Consider the following 25725-nt stretch of genomic DNA (forward strand, 5'->3'; position numbering starts at 1 on the left):
CGAATATTTTAGTGTGCAACATAAGTACGAAAGTATTTTGCTCTAATAATTACTCCAATAAACAACAATATAATTTGCAATTTACTTTCGTTCTTCATATTTTGCACAGTAAAATATTCGTTGTCGCGATAATCCAAAACAGACGTATATTCGTGGAATGGGGTATATCACAATTATTCTTTCGAAACATGTTTCATTTTAAACATTTTCTTTGATTTATATGAGTTCTAAATCGATTACAAAATTCTCTCATGACATAGGAATTAAAACAACAAAATAGTTTATAATTTTATATTGTGTCCTAGAAATAATAAAAACGTGCTATCATAAAAAGTTATTTTTTAAAAAAGTGTAACTATTTATAGATTGATTTTATACAGGGTGGTTCATTAATAATTGTCCATATAGTAACTGGAGAAACCTTAGCACAAAATACGAAGATTTAACCTAAAACACTTAAATAAAACAAATTCTACGCCACTGGAGGAATTACTATTTTAGTGCCATTTTTATACTCTCCAATACTTTCTACGTAAATAATATACTCTTTATTGGTAACGATAAAGTCATTAGTTTTCGAGATATTTGAAGTTAAATATGAAACGGCACAGTTATTTTGATTCATTTATGATATTATGATTCATATGATTAAAATTTAAAAATTATTTGTACCCAGTACTTTAAAACTATTAGGCGTATCCTTATCATACTTAGTAGAAAGTGTAGGTACTGTACACTCTACTAAATTAAGCTAAATAAACGTTTCTAGCTAATACCAGAGGCGTACGACAGGGGATAGTGGCTGGTTGACCCTTCCCAAATTCTACGCCACTGACGAAATTGCTATTTTAGTGTAATTTTTTGATTTTTCAATACTTTTTATGTAAATGTTCTCTTCATTCGTAACGATAAAATGATTAGTTTTCGAGATATTTGAAATTAAAAATGAAGCGACACAATACATTAATGAAAATAACCGTATCGTTTCAATTTTAACTTCAAAGATCTCGAAAACTAATGACTTTATCGTTACGAATGAAGAGTATATTATTTTCATAGAAAGTATTGTAGAATCCAAAAATTTAACTAAAATAGCAATTCCGCCAGTGGCGTAGAATTTGGAAAGGGTCAACCTTGCACTTCCCCCGTCGCACGCCTCTGGTAATATCCAGAAACGTTTGTTTAACATAATTTAGTAGTTTTTACAGTACCTATACTTCCTGCCAAGTATGAAAAGGATACGTTGAATAGTTTTAAAATGCTGAGCAAAAATAGTTTTTAAATTTTTAAATAAAACACCCTGTAACTCAGTAAGGAACCACATTTTATTTAAGTGTTTTAGGTTAAATCTTCGTATTTTGTACTAAGGTTTCTCCAGTTACTATATGGACAATTATTAATGAAACACCCTGTATATGCGGTTTGCCAGTCTTCTGGGAGGGGTGTCCATTTATACAAAAGTTGAATAAGTATGCTATCCTATTGAATAATTCGGTTTTCTTTCCATTTTTCATAAGTTCTCAGGTCCACAAGCTTTTACCATTTTTTGGGCATTTTATGGCTTTTTCGGCCATATCCTCTGTGATGTCAATGTTTAAGTAATGCAACAATAATTGCAATACGATGGAGATAGGGAAGCGATGATAAATCATGCGCAAACTATCTGTCATTTTCAAACCCTGTCATTTATCCTTCTTTTGTTTTTCTTCTCATAGTATTTTTAATTCTCTACAATAATTTTTTGTATTTGCTAATTTTAAGACCAAGTGTAATTTCTTTTTGTTCGTTTAATTGTTGTAAATTGTTGGGATATTAAACGAGAACTTGATATTTAAGTATAGTAGAACCCCGCAAAACCGAACCCCGCTAATCCGAACCAACAGAAAATGAACAAAATTTAAAAATTCACGACAAAAACTTAAAAACATGTTTATTATACAGAGTAAAACCAGAAATTGAACAATGTAGGATTAATAGGGCTTTGACATTTAAAATTTCTTAAAAATGAATACGTACTTTATACGTAGTGCTTATAAAATATTACATATAAACTTACTTCAATTATCTTGCAGTCAACTTAAGTCCAAAGATATTGTCCACACTCTTGCGAGAACGTTTTGCGACTCAAAATCAAGGACAACGAAAACTTTGAATTATTAGTTAGGCTAACTTTCGGATAATCCGAACTTTTCGGAATCCGAACAGGCTGTCCCCCCAATTAGTTCGGATTTGCGGGGTTCTACTGTAGTAAGAGGCGGGAAGCTACGGTTAGATTGGTTACACTGTTTATATTGTTTTCCCAATACTAATTTGAGGTAATTAGCGTTGTTACATTTTAAAATCCAATAAACTGCGGATTTTTATGAGTTTATTTAAGTTCATTCACGTACCTACTTAAAACATTCCTATATTAATATTTGCGTGTCATCGAATCTAATTTAAAAAATAAATGTAAAGAAAACATAATCTAAGACCGTGCATTAGTAGGCTCTAATTTGGATACAGTCAAAGTAAATAGAATACTGAATAATCAAAAAAATATTAAAATAGAATAATCATTTAAGTATTGTCGGAAACACTAAGCTAACATTAAATACATATTGTGATAATTACACAGGGCGAGACATAGCCAGTTAAGAGCTGGTTGTTAATTTACAAAGTAGTGTACATCATTATCTAATGTTGCATTAATATATACACTCCTGGCCAAAAAAATCCGGACCCCTTAAAAATGGGTCATTTTTGATGTCTCGAATCTCCGAAACATGTCCGATTTTAGTGATTTTTTAAAATGATGTAGTTTAATATATGCCTTATTCTCTAAAAATATCGATGTTAGTAACAGTGTTGCTGTAGAGGTAAATATCATTGTATACCGGGTGTAACAATAATACTGTATTTTTTCCTCAAAATTCGGAACATCCTGTGGAATATTCTAGCATTTAAAAAATATTGAAATTAAAACTCAATTGTAGCCTTAGCCTTTCTTAACATTCTGCTTTGTGACTCATTCACTTATGTTATATAATGAAAAAGTTAGGTACTTTGACAACTAGCCATGTTCTTCATCATTACAAAGTGTTTTTAAATAAGCGCGACAAACTTTAAGGGGTAATTCTACATGAAAAAATAATGACCGTTTGATTTATGAACATATGTCTGCAAATGCTTCGTTTCCGAGATACGGGATGTTGAATTTTTTCTTACAAACTGACGATTTATTTATTGCTCTAAAACCGGTTGAGATATCCAAATGAAATTTGGTGGGTTCTAAGAGGTAGTTATTGCGCATTTTTTGACGTACAATTATGTATTTTATAATCACCATTGACGTGCATACGGGTCATATAACCCGGTCATATACCCTGTATACACGCCAATGATGAATATAAAATTTTTAGTTGTATGTCAAAAAAAATGTAAAATAACTACCTCTTAAAACCTACCAAATTTCATTTGCATACCTCAACCGGTTTTAGAGCAATAAGTAAATCGTCAGTTTGTAAGAAAAAATTCAACATCCCGTATTTCGAAAACGCAGCATTTGCGGACATATGTTTATAAAGCAAACTGTCATTATTTTTAAGTTTGTCGCTCTTATTTAGAAACACCCTGTTTGATGAAGAACATGGCTAATTGTTAAAGTACCTGTTCCGAACTTTGAGGAAAAAACACAGTATTATTGGCACACCCGGTATATAATGACATTTACATTTTTGGCAACAATATTACTACATCGAGATTCTTAGAGAATAAGGCTATAACATACTAAAAAAATCACGAAGTAATAACTTCATAACTTCATTTGAATTATGTATAGATGGCTGCATACATTCTGGCTAATTCTCTATTAACATTATAAAAATCATTTCATACTCTACCTACATCTTACTTAAATGTAATTATAGCCACAACTTTGTTGATGTTTGTTATTACTGTGTAAATTAAAAAAAATATTTTACTACAGTTAGTTGGCTGTGGTAATACAGGGTAACTTCCACGTCACGTTTTCGGTCTGTCTTTTGACACCTTTCAGAAACATCACTCATTTCGCATTCAGTTGCCATTAAGTCATTGAAATGTAATCAACTCAATTTGGATCAAACGTGTTGGGAAATCTCAATACATTACCTTAGGGCATTATCCTGGTTGCCATGTGACCATCACAGGGCTTTTTATTGAAGTATGCACTTTTAAGGCATCTATATTATATATAAAGGGTTTTTACCCGGATATTTTTCTTTTGTGGCTCAGCTAGCATCAAGTTTGTAAGTATAACCAACTTGCTCTAACCTTTGTCAAAATTTAAATACCAACTTTATATTCATTAAATCGGTTATACTTATTTTTAGATCGAACACTGATAATGATTTTTTATAAAAATCGAAAACGTTTTGTTGTGATGAAGCCTTTTTAAGGGATTTTAATAAAATAATTTTATACCTTTTACAAAAGATTTCTTTCCAATTTTACGAGTGTAGGGTTCTGTAGTATATTCGCTTTCAAGATGAGCTAAGACGCCAATGTCAGACGCCTGATTCGTGGATTTTTCGTGTCGTCGCAGCTTGTCATTGGTTAGAAATTAATTTATAATATAGAATAAATTAATTTCTCACCAACGACAAGCTGCGACGACACGAAAAATCCATGAATCAGGCGCCTGAAACTGGCATCTTAGCTCATCTTGAAAGCGAATCAACTATAGAGACCTCTATAAATCTTAATATAATAAAATAGACTGCATAATAGATTGCATCCGTACTATTATGGTGTTGTGGTTATATATACTTACTAGTTTCCCTAAACACTCCAGGGAAATAAACAAGAAATAGACCATGTTAAGGACGGGGACACTGAAATATCCAGGTAGCTGACAACTTTTTTAGTTATTGTAGTCCTATACGCTCTGAGCTTCGCTGGTGGCGCTCCTAGCGGATTACTAATTCAACTTTCACCGGTAATTTTTACATTTATTATTTAATTGTTATCGCTTAACATTTACAACGCAAAAAAGTAATTAAATTGTAATCGATTTTTTTAAGATTTTGCTAATCATTTTGACGTTCTATTGATAAAATATGAATTTCTTACTTCGGATACTTTCACAATTATCGTGTAGATGGCGCTAAGATTTTTAGATTAAATTATAGTTACATATTACGGAACATTAAAAAAACTTAAATTCAGTATTTAAAACGTAAGTATATAGGTCTGGATCCCGCGTATGAAAAAAAAGTTGATTAATAGCAAGCTGAAAATTTGTTAATAGCTTAAGGGTGTCTAGTCGGACAAACTTTGATATATGGGAACACTGGAACAGGGGTAGTTTTAATTGTGGAACAGGTTAAAAATTTGGAACGGTCAGACCACGAAAACGGCACATTTATTTTGTCCGACAGAATAGACTTAACCTCTCCGAACAGAGATTAAACTCTCATGCAAAAATCAGACTGCTATTTATCACCAAATGGGAGTTTTAATGAGTGGAACATGTAGAATATGTCAAATGACAGGGATTATGACAGGTGATAAATAGCAGTCTGATTTTTGCATGAGAGGTTAATCTCTGTTCGGAGAGTTTAAGTCTATTCTGTCGGACAAAATAAATGTGCCGTTTTCGTGGTCTGACCGTTCCAAATTTTTAATCTGTTCCACAATTAAAACTGCCCCTGTTCCAGTGTTCCCATATATCAAAGTTTATCCGACTAGACACCCTTAAGCTATTAACAAGTTTTCAGCTTGCTATTAATCAACTTTTTTTTCATACGCGGGATCCAGACCTAATATTTAAACTAAAAATATAAACCACAGCTTTGACCAACTAATATTTTTTATAATTAATATTTTTAATTTTAATTTTTAATCACTTTGACATTTATGTCAAATTTCCGGTAAACGTTTACAAACTTGCCACTACTGGCGCTCGCGAATTTGTAAATATCCCCTCTACGTACGAGCTCACAGCGTATAGGAAGAAAACCTACCCGTTTCCTGCCCAGAGTTCGGAGCGGTTTTTAATTATTATCAAAAGCTTCAAAATGTCGATTTTTGTAAGTTAAAAAGTCAATTTGTTGCTTCGTAAAATGCAAAATAAGTGAAAATCGATATTTGTTAATAACTTTTGCTAAAACTAACTTAGAACTTTAGTGTTTCACCCTAAATTGGGTATTGGGGTACTTAATAAACCTTCAAAATTTGAGATCGATCCATTAATTAGTTTAAAAGTTATTCTATTTGTTTATCTCAGAGACTTTTGTTTTGCAATAACGTAAGACAGAAAATAATGAAGTAGGGCAATTATGCGTATGCCAAATGAAATTAGAAGAGTGATACTATCAAAATTTATTAAAAAACCGTAAAAAATTATTTAATATAGTCAAAAATCAAAATGCCAATTTTTTGAAATTTTGTAGTTTGTAGTGTAAACATGTAGAATAACTTTAAAAATATTGTCCGTAGAAAAAATCTTTTTACATATTCGAAAAGCTATTTTCCACGAATTTTTAAAATAAATATATAAAAATAAATAACTAATATAATAAATAAATAATTTGGGATAACCAAATAGAATAACTTTTAAACTAATTAATGGATCGGTCTCAAATTGTAAGGGATTTGTTAAGTACCCCCATACCCAACTTTGGGTGAAACATTAAGTTCTAAGTTAGTTTTAGTAAGTTATTAACAAATATCGATTTTCACTTATTTTGCATTTTGCGAAGCAAAAAATTGAAACGTTCAAAAATCGGCATTTTAAAGCTTTTTCAATGTTCTAAAAAAATCAAATTTTGTAATTTTGTGTCATCTATTTATCTTTTTAATGGAGTGCAATAAATCGAAAAAAAGCGTTTCTTGCACTAAACTGATAGGTCTGGATCCCGCGTATGAAAAAAAGTTGATCAATAACAAGCTGAAAATTTGTTAATAGCTTAAGGGTGTCTAGTCAGACAAACTTTGATATATAGGAACACTGGAACAGGGGAAGTTTTAATTGTGGAACAGGTTAAAAATTTGGAACGGTCAGACCACGAAAACGTCACATGTATTTTGTCCGACAGAACTTCCAATTGATTTGTTACCCTTTCATTACACTCTCATGCAAAAATCAGGCTGCTGTTTGTCACCAAATGGGAATTATAATTAGTGGAACACGTAGAATATGTCAAATGACAGGAATTATGACAGGTGATAAATAGCAGTCTGATTTTTGCATGAGAGTTTAATGAAAGGGTAACAAATCAATTGGAAGTTCTGTCGGACAAAATACATGTGACGTTTTTGTGGTCTGACCGTTCCTGTTCCACAATTAAAACTTCCAGTATTCCCACATATCAAAGTTTGTCCGACTAGACACCCTTAAGTTATTAACAAATTTTCAGCTTGCTATTAATCAACTTTTTTTTCATACGCGGGATCCAGACCTATGATACCTAATATGTAATTAAAAAACGGCTCCTAACTCTGAGTGGGAAACAGGTAGGTTTTCTTCCTATAGATCTACAATAACTAAAAAAGTTGTCAGCTGGCTGGATATTTCAGTGTCCTTAGTGTCCTTATTTCCCTGGACTAAAAATAAAACTACTCAACCTGTATATTGACAATTTTAAATATTTAAGGCATGATCCCATTTAATTGGAGATAGCATTAAGGCAACATAACTAACATTAAAAATTTTGTAAACATTCGTTTAATCTTGTGATACAACCGTCAAATAATGGCAATTATTTTAACACTCTGTAGCATGTTATTTATCTTTCTTATCAGATTAAGAGGGGAAAGCGACGTCATCTTGTCAACACTGCCTCCACGCGCACGTTCCACAGAAGTGATACTGGTGCCTACGCCAATTTTTAATATGTGTAATATTTACGACAGATATTAACGGAAAAACAATCGGAATCATAGGATGCATATACAGAGTCAGTGAATAATATTTTACAATAAAAGTGATTAAATAATTTAAAAAATTAATAGTTATGTGACTGTTTCTTTTTTCGAATAAAGTTTACTGTGGCTGTGATAGTAAAAAACCCGAAATTCGTTTCGAAAATATGTGATAATGACTACGCTAGGAGGAAGTAGAAGAGGATCTCTTAGTGCAAATGCTGGTCATGTTTCCAATTGGTTTTCTTCTTTGAAAAGGACCAAAAAAACGAAACATAAACCTGAAAGAACATCCAAGAGTGCTTGGGATTTGACGACATTGTCTCATGGGATCAAAAGACTGGTAGGATATTTTTATTGTAACCTTTTATTAATTATAATATTGAATTACTACAAAAAAACACAATTTGTAGAGAATATTTCTTGTGTATTTTAACCGTGTAGTGTGTAGTATTAAACCAAAAGTATACCGTACTACAATACAAACCAGAAAGGTAAATTATTTTGTCTTACAATAAAACACTGAAAATTTTTATTTTCAATACTTCCACAAAATGTACTATAAATTAATGTCACTGCAGCTGTTTCGGCAAAGTGCCTTTCTAAAGTAATGTGTTTTTTTCTGCAGTCGTTCCGAAAATAAAACTTTCTTTATTAAATCGAAAGTACCATTTTACACAACTCGTACCGAAAGTAGCTACTTTCGGGACTAATTTTTTCACTTTCGGGACACTTTCTTTACTTTCGGGACGATTTTGGGTAGCTAGGTAACGGCTTTGACAATAACATCAACTTTTTATTATGACAACGCTTGTCATTTAAGATTCGTGTGTGTGAAAATGGCCGCAACCAAATTAATATCTCAAAAAATAGTAAAAGTACTGTCACGTCTAACACTAATTTCAATATGTACTACCATTTCTGTTAATATTCTTAACAATATCAATGTAAATAATTGTTATAATTGTGTTATTAATATTCATAAGTAGATTTTTCTAATGGTGAAATCACGAGAGTAACTTTAAAATGTTTAATAAAAGTTCATAAATAAAGTTTATCCATATATTCTTTTTAACATACAAAACGGCTGCAGAAAAAATATTGTACGTAACACGATCCAAAAGTGATTTTACGAGACACAGGATTCCAGGACTCGCCTACGGCTCGCCCTGGAAACTTCCTACTCGTCTCGTAAAATATGACTTTCGGAACTTGTTACGTAAATTACTAATACTATGCGCCTACACTTTATAAAGTCTAACTGAATAGGTTAAGGAGTGTGAAGCTGTTTATCTCAAGTTGGTCATTCAGAATTATATTTCTATTTTTAATTTGTTAATTTCCATAGATTCTAATAAGGATAGCTTAAGGCTTTTTTTGTCATGGCAAATTGGTCTTTAAAAGAATGATTATGATGTAGACTCTTGGAGATAAAGTGCGTGCGTAGAATCTGTTTTTCTATTATTGAAAGCCCTTTTATGTCCTGCTCTGCGTTTGTCAAAGGTTCTGCCAGTTTGACCCATGCAAGTTTTTGGACAATCACCACGTGTCTGTTTGTATACAGCACTTTGTAATTGCTTTTTTGGCTCTTATTGTTCTTAATGTATTTACCTAAGTTGTTTTTTGTTCTAAATTCTAAAAGCTGGTGTTATTTAGGCAAATACATTAAGAACAATAAGAGCCAAAAGAAAAAGCAATTACACAGTGCTGTATACTGAGGTGACTGTCCAAAAACTTCCATCGGTCAAGCTGGCAGAACTTTTGACAAACGCATAGCAGAGCATAAAAGGACTTTCAATAATAGAATAACAGATTATACGTACGAACTTCACCTACTAGATTATATTCATTCTTTTAATGAACAGTATCAAATTCTTATTACTCAAAATAAAGGCCTTAAGCTATCTTTATTATAAATCTACGGTAATAATTAATAAATTAAAAAATACAGATATAATAATTATTCTGAACGACCAACTTGTGGAAAACAGCTCCCCACTCCTCAATCCAGTTAGAAACTTTAAAGCACAGACACTTTAGGTCTGTTCCAACATGAACTTTTGGACAGTCCAGAAACCGTCACGAAACTACTTGTACCGTTTGTTGTGCGCATGTTCGTAATTGTATCGCCCAGTTATCGTCCCATGACGGTAATTTGAAAACCGATGTTGGAACGGTTATCTGACTGATAACTGATTTATCCATGGACGTCTTTATTTATACTCCATGGATTTATCTATCATTATCATTTTTGTTCGTGACTGTCCAACCAGCACATGCATTTGCCCGATTATGGCCCGATTACTGAAATGATCATCACGAAACCGTCACTGAAAGATCACATTGAAACAGTGGGAAAGACGATCCGATGACGATCATATATTTTTGTTGGAACGGATTTTGTTTACTGCGCAGGAACGTTACCGTTTCGTGACGGTTCTCGGTTGTGTTGGAACAAACCTATTGTAAAATACATGACTTGAGAAAGGCAATCTGTCGAAACAGCTGTAGTAACATTAATTTATAATAAAATTTGTGGAAGTATTGATAAAAAAAGTTTTCACTGTTTTGTTGTTCGATAAAATGATTTTCCATCAAGTAACGGCCGAATCCGTCAATACAATAAATTATTTTCTTTCTCGGTTTATTTACAGCAATATATTTTTTAAATACGTTCTTGTGACATTTTCCTTTTTGATTTTTGGTGATTATATTTTTGGAAAGGGTTTTCCAAATACGAATTTTGATAAAATATTTTTCATTGCTTTTTTTGAATATACTTAAAAATGTAAAGTTTTTCCATAATTTTCGATTGAATTTATTTGGAAGTACCTACGTACTTAGTTATTATTTCGTTGTGTTTTATTTTTCGAAATTTTCATTGAAGTAGTACAAATTCCCTCTGGTATCTTCTTATTTTGATTAGCTGCCATTTACTTTTATACGGATAATTTTATTTAATATGCCCTCTTAATTGTGTAGCCTCATCAGAGGTTAAATAAAGTTCATGACAGGATAAAACATTGTCTGATGGAAGTTTTTAGTTTATTTTATTTGAACTATGCTAATTGCTCTAAATAGCTCTAAATACACATTTTCAGAGACTCAAAATCACCAATATATCCGAGAAAACTCAAAACCAATGGTTCAAATAAAATAATTTCGTTTATTCGCGTTTTATTTTTTGGGAATAGAAATAGAACCAGTAACCAGGTCGTGTGATTGATACAGATATAAATTGTAATTTTAAAACGTCAAAGTAAAAGTATTTTCAAATCGTGGTTCAATTATTGTGGTTAATTTCCGTTAAAGATAGTAAATAATTTTAAAATCTCACAAGATAATAGCTTCCGAATAGTATAAAGTGTAAATTTCTAGATTGTATTAATAAATCCCGTTATTTTTTTGTTTATTGCGTTTCATTGCAATACTAAAGCATACAGAGTGAGTTTTATGTATGGAACGCCTCAATTATCTCGGAAATGGCTTGCAAGATTTTTATAGGATTTAGTGAGTAAGAGCCTTGTGATGCGGCCGATAATATGGTGGTATTTAGATTGCTGTCAGATCTTCCCTTTTGCTGGAAATCTAATGAACTTTCTTATTTCAAATGGGACATCCTGTATATTTTTTCATTTTGAAGTTCTTAAGAAATACTGATTATTTTTCATGTATTCTATTCTCTATTCCTAAATGTCGTAATTTCGGAGTTATTGCTACATTTATTTTTAAAAAAATTTAAAAGGAATAATTATAAAAATCAATTTTTTCCGCTCGTGCAGACATTATTTTCTAGTCGAATCTTTTCTAGTCATTTCTGAATGTATTCCAGTCATCAAAAAAATTCAAAAATATATTTAAGTTAATGACATTAAAAAATTGATTAACTCAAATGAATTCTACTACTGGTGACTGTTCTGGAGTCACTTTTTATTGAACATATTATATTTTATTCGCTTAATATTGCCATAATATTTATTTAAAACATTTATACACTGGTGATCATAGATGTTTCAAAAATTGGTGAAATGTTTGTTTTGCGTTTTTAGTGTGTATTTTAGTGATTAACATCTTCTTAAATATTTTGTTTGTCTCGAAGAACTTTTGGAAGCATTAAATTTATATAGTTGTTTGGTATTTTGATATTTATTTGATAGTTTTATTTGATTAATCAGTAAAAGTTAAACATTTGTTGAAACAGTGTATTTTTTAAAGCAAATAATACAGTTACATATGATTTTAAAGATTTTTTTCTACGAGCGTGCAAAAAAGTCTAGTTTTCCGCACGCGTTTTAGCTTGGAAATATTTACTTTTCCGCACTGAATTTAGATATTTTAATATGGCCTTAAAATAATTACAATACATGCAATAAACTAATATTTAGATATTATTTACTAATTTGTTTCAAATGTATCTTATTGTGTTCATGTTTTAATGAAATTAACGCGACAATTCGATGAAATAAAATTATTTTGACATAATATTCGAAAGTCAAATCAGCAGACAATAACAGTGGTTTTGAATCGTCGTCATGGAAACCAAGATCGTCTTCATGCTAACCAATTATATTGAAAGTTTGGTTTTGACAATCTTGTCAGAGAATTAATTTGTGTATGTATTTTCATATAAACTAATTAATTGATTAAGATTTGGTTATTTTTTAAACGCTCGTAGAAAAAATATTGTTTCTAACTCTTGCGGAAAGTCTCTTTTCGGAACTTCGCTTCGCGTCGTTCGGCAAACTGCAATCGCGTGCGGAAAAGTATGACTTTCCGCACTTGTTAGCAAAATAACTATTTTGATATTATATAATAAATATTCTTGCTTTTTCAAAACGTAACGAATAGAACTCATGAATTAAATATGAAATGTCTTTTTCAATTTAATATTTTCAAAATTGTAGGCTGTTAATTTAAGGCCATCTGTACATAATTCGCAAATATTTTACGGCTATCCCTACCTTTTATGTCTTTACATGGCAAATTACGTGTAGTAAAATTCACACTGGTATGGATATGTAAATATTACTAGAATGTCATTCTACTTGACAATGTCATAACTAACTTAAAGAGATGGCTTTTGAATGTTCTTGGATAACTGTTATTTTTTGTATAATTGCAAATTATTCATTCAGTTAATAAATGTGAATTTTTTCAATAACTATGTATTCAGTGATTGTAATAATTTATATGTACCTACAACAAAAACTAATACTCAATCGAGAAAAGAGGAAAAGTGTTTTTTAATAATATATTGTTACTATGGAACGCTTACAATTTTGAACATCTTTAACAACAAATTACTTGGATCACAGAATATAATATCTTGATGTATTCTCTGCTTCTATCTTCCATAAATAATACACAATAAATAACTTTTTATAAAGTTCACGTCTTAAATCAATTATTTATCAAATGCACTATATATAAATATTATTTAATCAACAACTCAAAATATTCCCGGTTCATGTCACATATTTAAAATTGTCACTGATTTTCTGTGTCTGACTGACATTATACTGACAATATTCTATTCGACTGAGTGCGTTGTGTGACAACGATAGATTTGGAAAATATTACCACGGACATTGTGGTCATTTTTTTCGAATCCTGAAAAAAAATAATTATTTTTGAAAAATCTAAACGCAGAATGAAAGACTAAATTATTACCGAGGGCCGAAAGTCTCTTAGAATAAATAAAAAGTTTATTTTGAATGAGATATTTGAAATTAAAAATAACACTAAATTTTCTCTTAGTTTTTCACCCCTGTAACTTATTAAAATAAACATTATAGAAGTTCTCAGGGACTTTCGGCCCTCGCTAATAACGTAATCTTTCATTCTACGTTTAAATTTTTTAAAAGTACTTATTGGTTTTCTCAGGATTCGAAAAAAATGAATCCCCATTTGAATAGCATTGCAGCCGAAAATACGTACCCATCTTCTTAATAGTAATGTGTAATATATGAGTATATTAAATCGATAATGTTTTTACTCTAATTATCAGATGTATTATTTTATACAGATGGTTACATAAAGTTTTTAAAGTTATCTGTTTCATATCATTATCTAATGATAACACGATATCTAGTAGTAACATCTAAACAAACTTCATACATATAATTGTATTAATCGCTTTATTTAGTAAACGTAATAATTAACATACTGCATAAATTTACTATGAATAGTAAATACTGAATCACTGATACTGAATTAAAAAAAAACAGCGAACAGACATACCTTCACAGAGAAAATAACCTTCAGAAACGACCAAAGTTCTCTTTTGGGAATCAAATGTTTATTTTTACATTAAATCGGACAGATTTTTCTAAGTCATTCAAGCTCCTATTTTTCATAATACGTTGACATGTTCATGTTCACACTCACACTGCAATTATTAGATAATATAAATGAAGAAGCAAAGAGTAGAGGCAAAGAAATGACTTAATTTTTTGGTTGATATTGGTGAGTCAGTGTGATCTAGAAGCAAATGATGACGAACTAGAAATCACTACTAGAAGAAAATCACCTTTGGGCATGAGCAAGGATATATTTAGACACGTCAAGAAAAACCTACATTTTGTTGAGATAAATCGCTTACGTAATTCAAAAGTAGAACTAGTAGAAGAATTGAAACATTTTATGAAAGCAATTTGTTTTATCTATTTGGCGTGTACCGTAGAAGTCTGATCAAATATTGACAAATACATGCTCACCTATAATTATTATGTTGAATGTTTATGAATAAGCCTATACTACTTTTGTTGCATAATTCAGATATTGTGGATCTGGAAATCTGTTGAGGAAATTATGAAATCAAAAAATTATGGAACTCCTCTAGGAATCAGAGAGATAAATAATTTGGTATTTATGTTTTGGAACCATGTATTTTTGAAATATTTTTTATTTGATTATTTTATTTAATTATAATCTATCTTGCAGATAGGCAATTACGGACATAAGTACAAGGAAATCGGACAAATAAGTGTCTCTTGGACGCCCCTGTTATTAATTAAACAAAAAAAGACATTATATACTTGTTTATTGTTTTGATGGTCACATGGTTTGTGGAAAGATAAGTTAGTCTGGTTAGTAATTTCTTCAGAGTAAAACTTATTCATAAAGCAGTGTCACGTGTTAAATTTGAGAATAGAAAGTAACCTGATGTATCCTAAGCCATCAAATGCCTGACTGTCTACTTACAGGATTTAGGCTGTAGGTTACTCGTTCTGTTGGTCTCTTGTGGGGATGCAATTATATACTGCAATAACTTTTCTATTCTTAATTTCCACCTTTCACAAGAGATCTAGCGATAAAGGACCTTCAAGGAATCCGGATCGAAGGACCATAAAGGAAAAGGCGGGTGTTGTTCCACAAATTTCCTGTTGGGTGTGAAACCCTTGTGACGGCCTGTCGAATTAAATGTACTTACAGGATATTGGGTGTAGGTTATTAATATTGTTCTGTTCGTCCCTTGTAAGGATGAAATTATAAACTACACTAACTTTTCTTCACATAGCAATGAGATATCGACACAATAAGGTTGGAACTTGAATTTAGGTACTTTGTAATAACAAAAATTTACTTTTGTTTTTGAGCCTTGAAAATCGCCATCTTTCGTTCTTTTTTCATTTTTAAATTGTTTATAACTCGAAAACGATCAACTTACGAGAAAAATTACAAAAGATATATTTTGTTTAGAATGATTCAAAAATCTGAAATAATATCTGCCCGACTCAAAAGTTTTTTTTAGTTTATAAAAAAAGTAATTTTTTAATTTTAGTTAATTATAATCAGAACAAAATTAGATCGGCCACCCCGATTGTTCTTTGAAATTATTTACATATCCAGTAATTTTTATCCATTAAATAGCTCGGTGCCAATCGACCTTATATTCTAACTAAAAATAAATAATTTCCAAATAAAAATAAATCGACAAATTTAAAGCCTCTATCTTTAAAACACTAATAGTAGGGGAGCGAAGTATGCTAAATGTGCAGTCACTCGAGCGGTCTGGGGACCTATTGGGTTGTGAAGAGTAGGTCCTAAAACCAAAAAAAGTTAAGTAAAGTTTTCCATTTTAGTGGGGACTTTCCATTTTTAATTTAAGTTTCCATTTCCAACAATCGTTTTTTCTGATTATAGCGCCATCTATCCATAATTTAAAAAAATGTTTCGAATAAAAGTTGCTTATTTTTACGTAAAGAATCCAAATCTGAAATAAAAATTTGGGGCTCCTATTTAAGATTTTAAAGTAACCCCTACCCCACCTCTCTGGGGCGTCATGTTTGGTACCTTTCGATAGATTTTTCAAAAATATTGATTAAGTAAGTGTATTTTGCAGTTTTTCGATCTAATGTTTATTTTGCGAATTATCGCGGGATTTGTATTTAAAATTTTAAATTTACGCCCACCCCTCTCCGTGGGGGGTCATGTTTGGTATCATTCGATAGATTTTTGAAAAATAGTGAACGCGTATTTTTTAGTTTTTCGATCTAAAGTTAATTTCGCGAATTATTCGCTTTTTTTGTGAAACTTTTTAACTCACCTGTTTCCTTACGCCCCGCTCAAATCGTCAGATTTTTGAAATATACACTGTTTTGCATGTCCTTAACTTACCTTATCTTAATCTGACAATTTCGAGTATTTTTAAGGATAGATTTTTTTTCGGGCCTCCTTAACGAACTCCCCTGTGTTAAGAGCTAATATATGGTAGAGGTACATCTGAAGGGCACCAGGTTTCTCCCCATATGTCTTTGATAAGCAAAATCCCCGCTTAGGCTCCCCTACCATAATGATAAGTCCTAAAATATACCATATTATGTCAAAATAAATATGTCAATATGTCTTAATATGTAGCTGTTTTTTGTGGTATTACAGTTTTTATCAGAAAAATTACGAAAAAAATACTAAGAAATAACGAATAGAATAAAAAAGACTGCGAGAGATATGTATGAGGATTGAGGGATAAAATATTGTGTTTATATGGAATTGTAATGAAAATGACCATTTTATTTAAAAAAATTTGACTTTTCATTTCGGAAATCGTTCGATTTCCATTTAGGAAATCGTTTTCAATAAATTTTTTAAGGAAGGGATTATGTCTTTTCAAAACTGAAGGTTGACTTACTTACTTGGCCTCAGTATGATATTATAATATAGTATTGCAGGTAATATCATGCTTTGGTTGAAAATATATAACGGTGGAATTTTGCCTCATGGAACATTAATTTTTGATATTCTGTATGTTTCTGCATTATTTGTGTGTGATTTATGCGTTTCTGTGTGTGAGACGATTTATGTGTTTCTGTTTTGTATTGTGTTTGTGTGTTGCATATATGTATATGTATTGTGCATGATTGTAATTGTAGACGTTTGTCTCTCAGATTTTTTTATCCGCAGTTGTTGGTATATACTTGTTGTCAACTTTATCTTTTAGTATTAGCAACCAATGCCTAATACATTCTGCTGATTGGTTTGCTACACATTTTTCTTCACTGACTGGGATGAAGGCTGATTCTTTGATTTTTCTCTTTTTTATGTGTTTCTTTCATAATTCTTGCACATTTGCATATCTGTGATTTGTCGAAGTCCCTGTTTTTGTTTCGGGCCAATTTCAGAAACTTATATATTATGGGGAAGTAACAACTAGTAAATATTAGGGCAGGTCTGCGAGGGACTGATAAATTTCATGTGAAAGTAGAATTGCATCATGCGTCGTTGCTTAGTCCGTATTTATTCCAATTATTGGTATTCAAACAAATAATTTAAGTTCGGAAATTACTAAATTACAAGGAGTAGGTAACGTAATACGAGTGTTAAATTACCGGCAGTGGTGATCTACATTAGTCGCTTATTACTTATTATTCCGTCGTTCAGGACTCCCCTCTCTATATTTTTACTGTTAAAGATGTTCGAATCTCGTTCCGATAATAACAGTATATTATTAAAATCACTTTGTCAATTTTTCTCTTTTCTCGATTATTAGTCTCCTTATTGCATAGTATATAAATTATTGTAATCACTGAATACATAGTTTGTGAAATATCGCATATTATGTAGCTTATTGAATGTGGGAAGTCGGCAGTATTGCCATTTTAAGTCTCTTTACCTAATCGAAAAGTAAACGTAGTGTATAACTTGCCGTTGAACATTTTCTTATCTATGTTTTCTGCTTATTATTGATTTTAAATTCGTGATATTGTCGATTCCAAGAGCTTTGTTAGATAAGTTATATGTTGTCGTCAATAAATAAAACCCTCTCGGTATATAAAAGCGTAGGTAAATTTAGTGCCTAAACCAGCCATGTGTGCTAGATAAACATCGTTTATAATAAATACACTGGAGTTAGATCACGTAGGGTGAATACAATATAGAAAGTGACTGGCGGCGTTAAAATTAGCTCGACTAGCCAGAGTGTGTTTATTGAGAGTAAAATTAATGTATGAAGGGGAAAATTCGAGTGGAAGTGATAGAGGGCTTTTTTCAATAAAAGCTCACAATTTTATATGATAAAATCATTTATAACGTACTGTTTATTTCAAACAAAATAACGAGCGATCCACAATTATTTTCATCAAAGCTATCCGAGCAAAAAGTTACGTATGTCTTGTTTTAATCTGAATTTGTAATTAACAAAATTATAAATAACAATAATTAATGAAATCAAAGAAGATGCTGTATATGTCCACCACCAACATCTCTATATCACGTAACTCTTCTTTTCATTGAAACATGGTTTAAGATGCACGGAGTATTATTTAATTCTTCAATATAATTCTCTATTCTTTGTCCAAAGATCTTCCAAATCCGCTACAGGAGTTTTAAAAATCGAATTTTTTAAATGTGTCCAAAGACAGAAATCGCAGGGAGAAATATAATAGGCGGATTTAAACTTTTGACCCTATTAACGAAGAAGCCCATAATAAAATTCAAATTTTGCAGCGTTGTATGAATTCAAGCCACGTCTTGCTGAAAATATCCCTCTATTAATTCATCACCCATCAATAAATTGATTTATAAATGGAAATACAATTTCTTGACGGTATCTTTCAGCATTTAGAATCCCTTAGAAAAATATGATTTCTTGGGAAAGAGAAATGTGGGACGTAGAAGGATTTCCTGGTTGCGTAATTTAATGGAGTGGTACGGGTGCAGTTCAATACAACTGTTCAGAGCTGCAGCCAACAAAGTTAAAATTGCCGTGATGGTAGCCAACCTCCGATAGGAGACGGTACTGCAAGAAGAAGAAGAAAAATACGAGTCCTAGAATACGTCGCTTGCTTATTTGTGGACCGTAATAGTATAGAATATGTAACTGATATTCTGCATACAAAACGTACTCGAATTCAGTCGCCCCCATGACTGAATTAGTATAGCTTTTGTAAATTCGCGGGCGGGCCACGTGCTAAGATCGAGTGGCGAAAGACTTCTGAATGCCACGTTCTGGGAAAGGCCCGATGGCAAAAGGTCAGTTGGTCGCCCAAGAAAGCGATGGAAGGACGCAGTAGCCAGTGATCTACGAAAAATGGGAGTACAGCAATTTGAAATAGCTGCTCAGGACCGACAACATTGGAGGGAAATAGTAAACGCGGCCAAAACTCACATAGAGTTGTAGAGCCAAATGATGATGATGATGATGACCAATTGGATCGCCGAGCGGGAGCACCAACGTATCCACTATGTGGAGCTGCTACACGGAGCACCAACCTAATGGATACGTACCTTATAGATCGCTTTTGTTCATCCGTGAAAACCATTTTTAGTAATAATTTTGTTTTTTATCTTTGACAAGTATATCTGAATCACTCTGAAATAATGATAGACATGCGCTGCATAGCCTACTTGTGTCCTTCAGAGCCCACTAAGATGACAACAATTTTGGATCAGTGGGTAGCAAATCTTGTTTGAGGATGTTGTGTTAGTAGGGCAGTCAATGAGGTTATTTGGCTCCGAATCTCATCCTACTACATCGATTTACTTGATATTTTCACAATAAGTAGAGAATAGCTCAAGAAACAAAGTCTACCCTATGTCGATGTGTGCTTTGATCTTGGGGGTGGTTCCCACCCCTTCTCGGGGGTGTAACATTTTTTGGTTAAAACCACCTTGAAATGACACCTTTTCGGGCGGTTTTTTGCGAATACCTAAAAATATATGCATCTAACGAAAAAAACTATAAAACATTTTTGTAGCTTATAAAAAAACAAAAAGATTCGTTCCTTCACATGTCTTCTAGTTATAACACAAAAAGAGATATGGTAGGCGAGAAGAGTTTGTTTTTTGGTGCATGCTGAAATCGGTGTATTCAACTTGAAATAAAAGAGAAACGGTCAATTTTTGTTGTATAATGCTACCAATACCTTTTGTAGTGATTGAAAAGACCTTTAGAATGAGCAGCATGAAATGTCGATTACATTCAAAGTAAGCTAGATATGCTGCAAAAAAATTGATGACTAATGAAATTTAAAAATAATGTGAAGTACATTTAACCCCTCATCCGTCAGAATTTAAATGCATCGTTTTCCTTCTACAATACTTTTTATTATAGTGTTATTTCTATGTTCAAAAAGTTGGACGGGTTTAAAATGAATAGTTTTTGAAAAAAATTAATCAAATAAAAATAAGATCATTTATTATGGAGCGCAATTTTTAATTTTCTTAAGAATCTTCCTTTTTCTCCATGTAACTCGAAAATAATAAGAGATACGAAAAACAACACAAAAATGTAGGATTTTGTTGATTAAAAATTTTGTTTGTGTTTCGTTATTGTATCTCTTATCATTTTCAAGTTACATGTAGAAAAAGAAGATTTTTAAGGAAATCTAAAAATGCGCTCTATAAATTGATCTTATTTTTTTTTCAAAAACCATTCATTTTTAACCCGTCCAACTTTTTGAACCCGTCCATAATACTATAATAACAGATATTGTAGAAGTAAAATGATGCATTAAAATTCTGGTGGATGACAGTTTAAATATACTTCTCATTTTTTCTTAAAATACATTAATCATCAATTTTTTTGCAGCATATCTCGCTTAGTTTGAATGCAATATACCTTTAATATTGTTCATTTTAAAAGATCATTTTAAGCACTACAAAAAGTGTTAGTAACATTATACAACTAAAATCGACCGTTTGTCTGTTATTTCAAGTTGAATACAACGATTTGAGCATGCACCAAAAAAACAAACTATTTTCACCTAGCATAAGTATCTCTTTTTATATTATAACTAGAAGATTTATGAAGGAACTAGTCTCTTTGTTTTTTTATAAGCTACAAAAATGTTTTATATAGTTTTTTTAGTTAGATGCATAGTTTTTAACATATTTGTAAAAAACCTTTCAAAAAGGTGTTATTTTTTTTGGCCCTTGGGAGCTATGCCCATTTAGCCAGCACCAAATCCTAAACTAAAAACTATCTAATCCTAACCAAGCAGCGAGATTATGACGAAACCAAAACGAGCAAGGATGGGAAAAGGAAAAACACTTTTCACACCCAGGGGTCGATCAGGATGACTAACCACAGAATAGGTAGACCACGGAGGCAAGGGATATTATAACAACCAGGAGAAAAACAAAGGTTATTCAAAGCTAATCCTAATCTAAAGTTTTAATGAAAATGGCCAATTTTCAACCACGAATAACTCAAAAAATATTCAGTTTTCAAAAAAAAATTGTAGAACAGTTTTTGCTTATAATTAAGTTCTCTAGCCACTTTCGTGGTTATTTTAACCAAGAAATTTCCTACCCCCGAAAAGGGGTGGGAACCACCCCAAGATAAAAGCACACATCGGAATAGGGTAGACTTTGAATTAGGCGATAAGTGGAGGCTATTCCCAAACTTTCATTAAAATCCATGCAGTAGGATAGAATTCGGAGGTAATATCCTATTTTTGCTCCCACTGACTGGCGTATAGTTTGTTTATCGCGAGGACAGTATTTGACAGACAGTATATCGCGAGGACAGAGGACAGACAAATCTGAATATACATTTCTTTGAAGCTCATGAAGCTTTGAAGTTTATGAATATACGGACGTACCTGTTTTCAATACTTTTAAATTTGAGTACACCCAAATACCATACCAAAAAAAATTAAGAAAATTTCTTAGTCTACACTGTCTACAGTCTAAGAGTCTTATCCGTCATATTTGCACTCCACGTATTGAAAAAAAAAAGATTTTTTTATCAACAGGTGTCAATTATTGTGAAATGTAATAGGTTTAATGATGATGAAAATATCGTTAATAGGACATATAAATGTTATGCTAAATTTCTTAGCAAGCGGGATTTAGAGCAGGACGATCCATCAATATACCATCTTTTCTCAATGACATGGGAAAATTGTTATCAAGAATGGCATCTTCAATTTGTAAATCTAAAGAAAGCCTATGATAGTATCTAAACTAAACTATTAGAAGCGATGGAAAAGCATAAACGACCGAACGCATTGAATGCAGAAAGCGTAAGAACGTGACAACTGAAAATACCTTGAGAAGCTTAATTCAAAAAAAGATTCTTTTCATGTTGCTAAATTGTAATCAAGTCTTATCGTAGTATTCTTGTTAATCACGTTATTGCTATTACTGATTCGTTTCGTAAGAATGACAATCTGCATAAAAATAACGTTGTACCACTAAGTACTTGTTTTTCTGTGGACCGAATCAATAAACTATGAAATTGTATCAGCACATGTAAGATAGAGGTCAAAACCATATTTACTTTTTCGAAATTTACTATATTTATAAATACATTGTTATTATAGCATATTGCGATGCGGAATGAAAATAATCAAAACATGAACAAGATTAAATCGGCATTGGTTGACCCTGAATAACTGAACTAGCGCTGTTTAATAAAATTGTACTCCTATATTTAACTATGTATTAGTTGAGGAAATTTAGAGTAGAGCACGTGTATCTAGTGTTAACTACCTCAAACTAATCTGACCTCTCGTCAAGATTGTGTAAATATACTGAAGGTATGAATGAACTTTTATCTATGATTAAATGGATACAAAAATGTATAAAATCGATTTGTAATCATAACAATTACACTATTTTTAGTTACAAAAATGGTTCCTGGACTATAATTACTTTAAGGGCATAGGCGCAAAACGTCGCCTGTCAAAATGTTCAATGTGTTTTAATTGTATCCATTTTTTTCGAATCCTGAGAAAGTGAGAAAACTAATAAGTATTTTTCAAAAATTTAAACGCAGGATGAAAGATTACGTTATTACCGAGGGCCGAAAGTCCCTGAAAACTTCTATGTATAATGTTTATTTTTATAGATTACAAGGGTGGAAAAAATAGAACACTTATTGTGACTTTTAATTTCAAATATCTCATTCAAAAGATACTTTTTGGTTATTCTAAGGGACTTTGGCCCTCGGTAATAATGCAATCTTTCATTCTGCGTTTAAATTTTTCAAAAATACTTATTACTTTTCTCAGGGTTCGAAAAAATGAATACATACATTTAAAACACATTGAACATTTTGATAGGCGACATTTTGCGCCTATACCCTTAAAACAATACATCTGTTAACTTTATTTTAACAAAAATGTAAATAATATAGAAACTATTAGTGAATTAGTTAATAGAGTCGAATGTCTACATGCCATAATGGAAAATTGAAAAATGTTGTAAGTAAATCACTGAAACCCAAAAAGTGTTTATATATTTTTTATTTCTACACCAATCATGTTTTTTTTCTTGGCGCCAAACAAATTTTGTACAAAAAGTTTTGTTTATATTCAGCAAATCTACTGACGTCACAATTGATATATTTAATCATGCTGTTATAGCTCCATTGTTGACATAATGCAATCATTGGTTTTCATAACACCAGAAATTAACAAGATAAAGATATTTTTTTAATGAAACACCCTGTATTTTATTTTAAATTTAAAATCCTCTTCACTTCCTCGTTACAAAACTAGTAAATTGATTTGTGTTATACATGGTATTTAAAAAGTGATAACCAAATTTAAATGAAAATCGTAATAAGTTCACGCCCTGTTTAATTGAAAGGGGTTAGAAAATCAACAACCTGTTGTAGCCGTGGTTTTTTAATGATCCAAAATTTCATAAAAAGGATTAGTTTTACTAATAGGGCAGAGAATGAGGTTATTTGGCTTCGAATTTCATCCTACTACATCGATTTACTTGATATTTTCACAATAAGTAGAGAATAGCTCAAGAAAAAAAGTCTACCCTATGCCGACGTGCGCTTTTATCTTAGGGGTGGTTCCCACCTCTAAGCTGATCAAAATTACTGTTTTACACTTTTGTACGCTGTAAACTGGAATATGCCTCTATCATTTGGTCACCGTTTTATGATGTACACATCCAAATTATAGAACGGGTTCAGCGTAAATTTTTAAAATTTTTGTCTTATAAAATTAATGGTATATATCCTACGAGGGGTATCAGCAATAATGAGTTATGTAGCGGTTTGGACGTAGTTTCATTAGAATCTAGACGAATTAATGCCTCCCTGGTATTCCTGTACAAGCTACTACATAATCTCATTGACAGCCCTGATATCCTTCGACAAATAAATTTTAACGTTCCGTCTTATCCAGTAAGAAATTCGATTACGTTCAGAAATACACAAGCTAGAACTAACCTTATGTTAAATTCTCCTCTATTCGTCATGTGCAGCTATTATAATGCCTTAAGTATTTACTGCGATATATTTAACTGCAGTTTAAAGCAACTGATTTCTATGGCGAAGATCTACCTAGGTGATTAATAATTTATTTCTTTAGGTTCAAATTTAGTTTTTTAAAATTTTTGTTATATTATCGATACCTATGAATTACTAATATTTTATTTAATTTTTTATTTGTGTAATATTTTGTCCTGTAAATGGATTCTGTTGGACAATAAACGCTATTATTATTATTAAACGCTATTATTAAAAGCTTATAGAAGCAGGTGGTTTAAACTTAAATTTAGGCATTTATTGATTTCAAAAATAATATTTTTTAATTGTGTTTGGATCCTTAAAAATTCTCTTTTTTTCAGTTTTAAAATTTTTAACGCATCGACCCTTAGGCGTATCAACAGTTTCAATTGTTTATAACTCGAAAACGATCAAGTTGAAGAAAGTTCCCTTTTTTGTTCAGAATGATCCAAAAACCTAAAAAAATCCTTCTGTCCGGGCCGCAAAAAATTATTTTTATAATTTGTTTAAATAAATATAAACCTGGACGAACTCTTGAACCTTATTCTGGGATATCTCATGAAAGTGATTATGCAAACAAATCTCATGGGAACATTTTTTCGAACAGACCCTCGGATTTTCGCCTTGTCTAATACGCCACATTCAGGAAAATATTATTTCTTGTATAAATGCAATTCCGTATGTTAATTGGTAATTTTTACGTGCTCTGATAATTGTATATATTATTTATGGAAATTCAGGTCACGTTTTGATCATTAATTAATATTAAAGATTAATTATTATCATTATATTTTATTTCCATTTTTAATAGTGGTACTTTATCAGCCGGAAGCGCAATGGTGAATGTTAAACGTTTTTTTTTTATAGACAATTTTATCTAGTTTTAAGGGCCACTTAGAACCGATTTTTTCTGCCGAGAGCTGAAACGATATTACATATTATTCATTTTTTTAGGCTTGTCTTTTTTGTATTATAGTAATAGGTTATCTAAAGTTAATAAATAATTTGCAAAGCTCTAACTATTATTCACAAAAAATAGGAGTTCTGAAAAATTTTCAAATCAAGATATCTTTAAAAAGATGTTCCGTCCCACCATGTTAGCGTTTGTTTATAGTTTTATAGGTATACATTTATCAGAGGATTCATTA

At 31.4% G+C, this 25725-nt stretch overlaps 1 protein-coding gene across 7 annotated transcripts in view; it reads left to right on the top strand.

The window, feature by feature from the left end:
* Positions 1–25725, top strand: part of LOC114331795 (cytohesin-1) — a 304207-nt gene that overhangs the window by 186425 nt on the left and 92057 nt on the right. For 3 of the 7 annotated variants that reach the window (XM_050650396.1, XM_050650397.1, XM_050650400.1), the window contains exon 2: positions 7765–8227. The exons of the other annotated variants lie outside the window; for them this stretch is intronic. In XM_050650396.1, the coding sequence (XP_050506353.1) occupies positions 8060–8227 (168 nt within the window). In that variant the 5' untranslated portion in view covers positions 7765–8059. The remainder of the gene's footprint in view (positions 1–7764; positions 8228–25725) is intronic. 7 annotated transcript variants of the gene reach the window in all.

Source organism: Diabrotica virgifera, chromosome 5 (assembly GCF_917563875.1).
Source record: "Diabrotica virgifera virgifera chromosome 5, PGI_DIABVI_V3a".
In the NCBI taxonomy this organism is placed as follows: Eukaryota; Metazoa; Arthropoda; class Insecta; order Coleoptera; family Chrysomelidae; genus Diabrotica; species Diabrotica virgifera.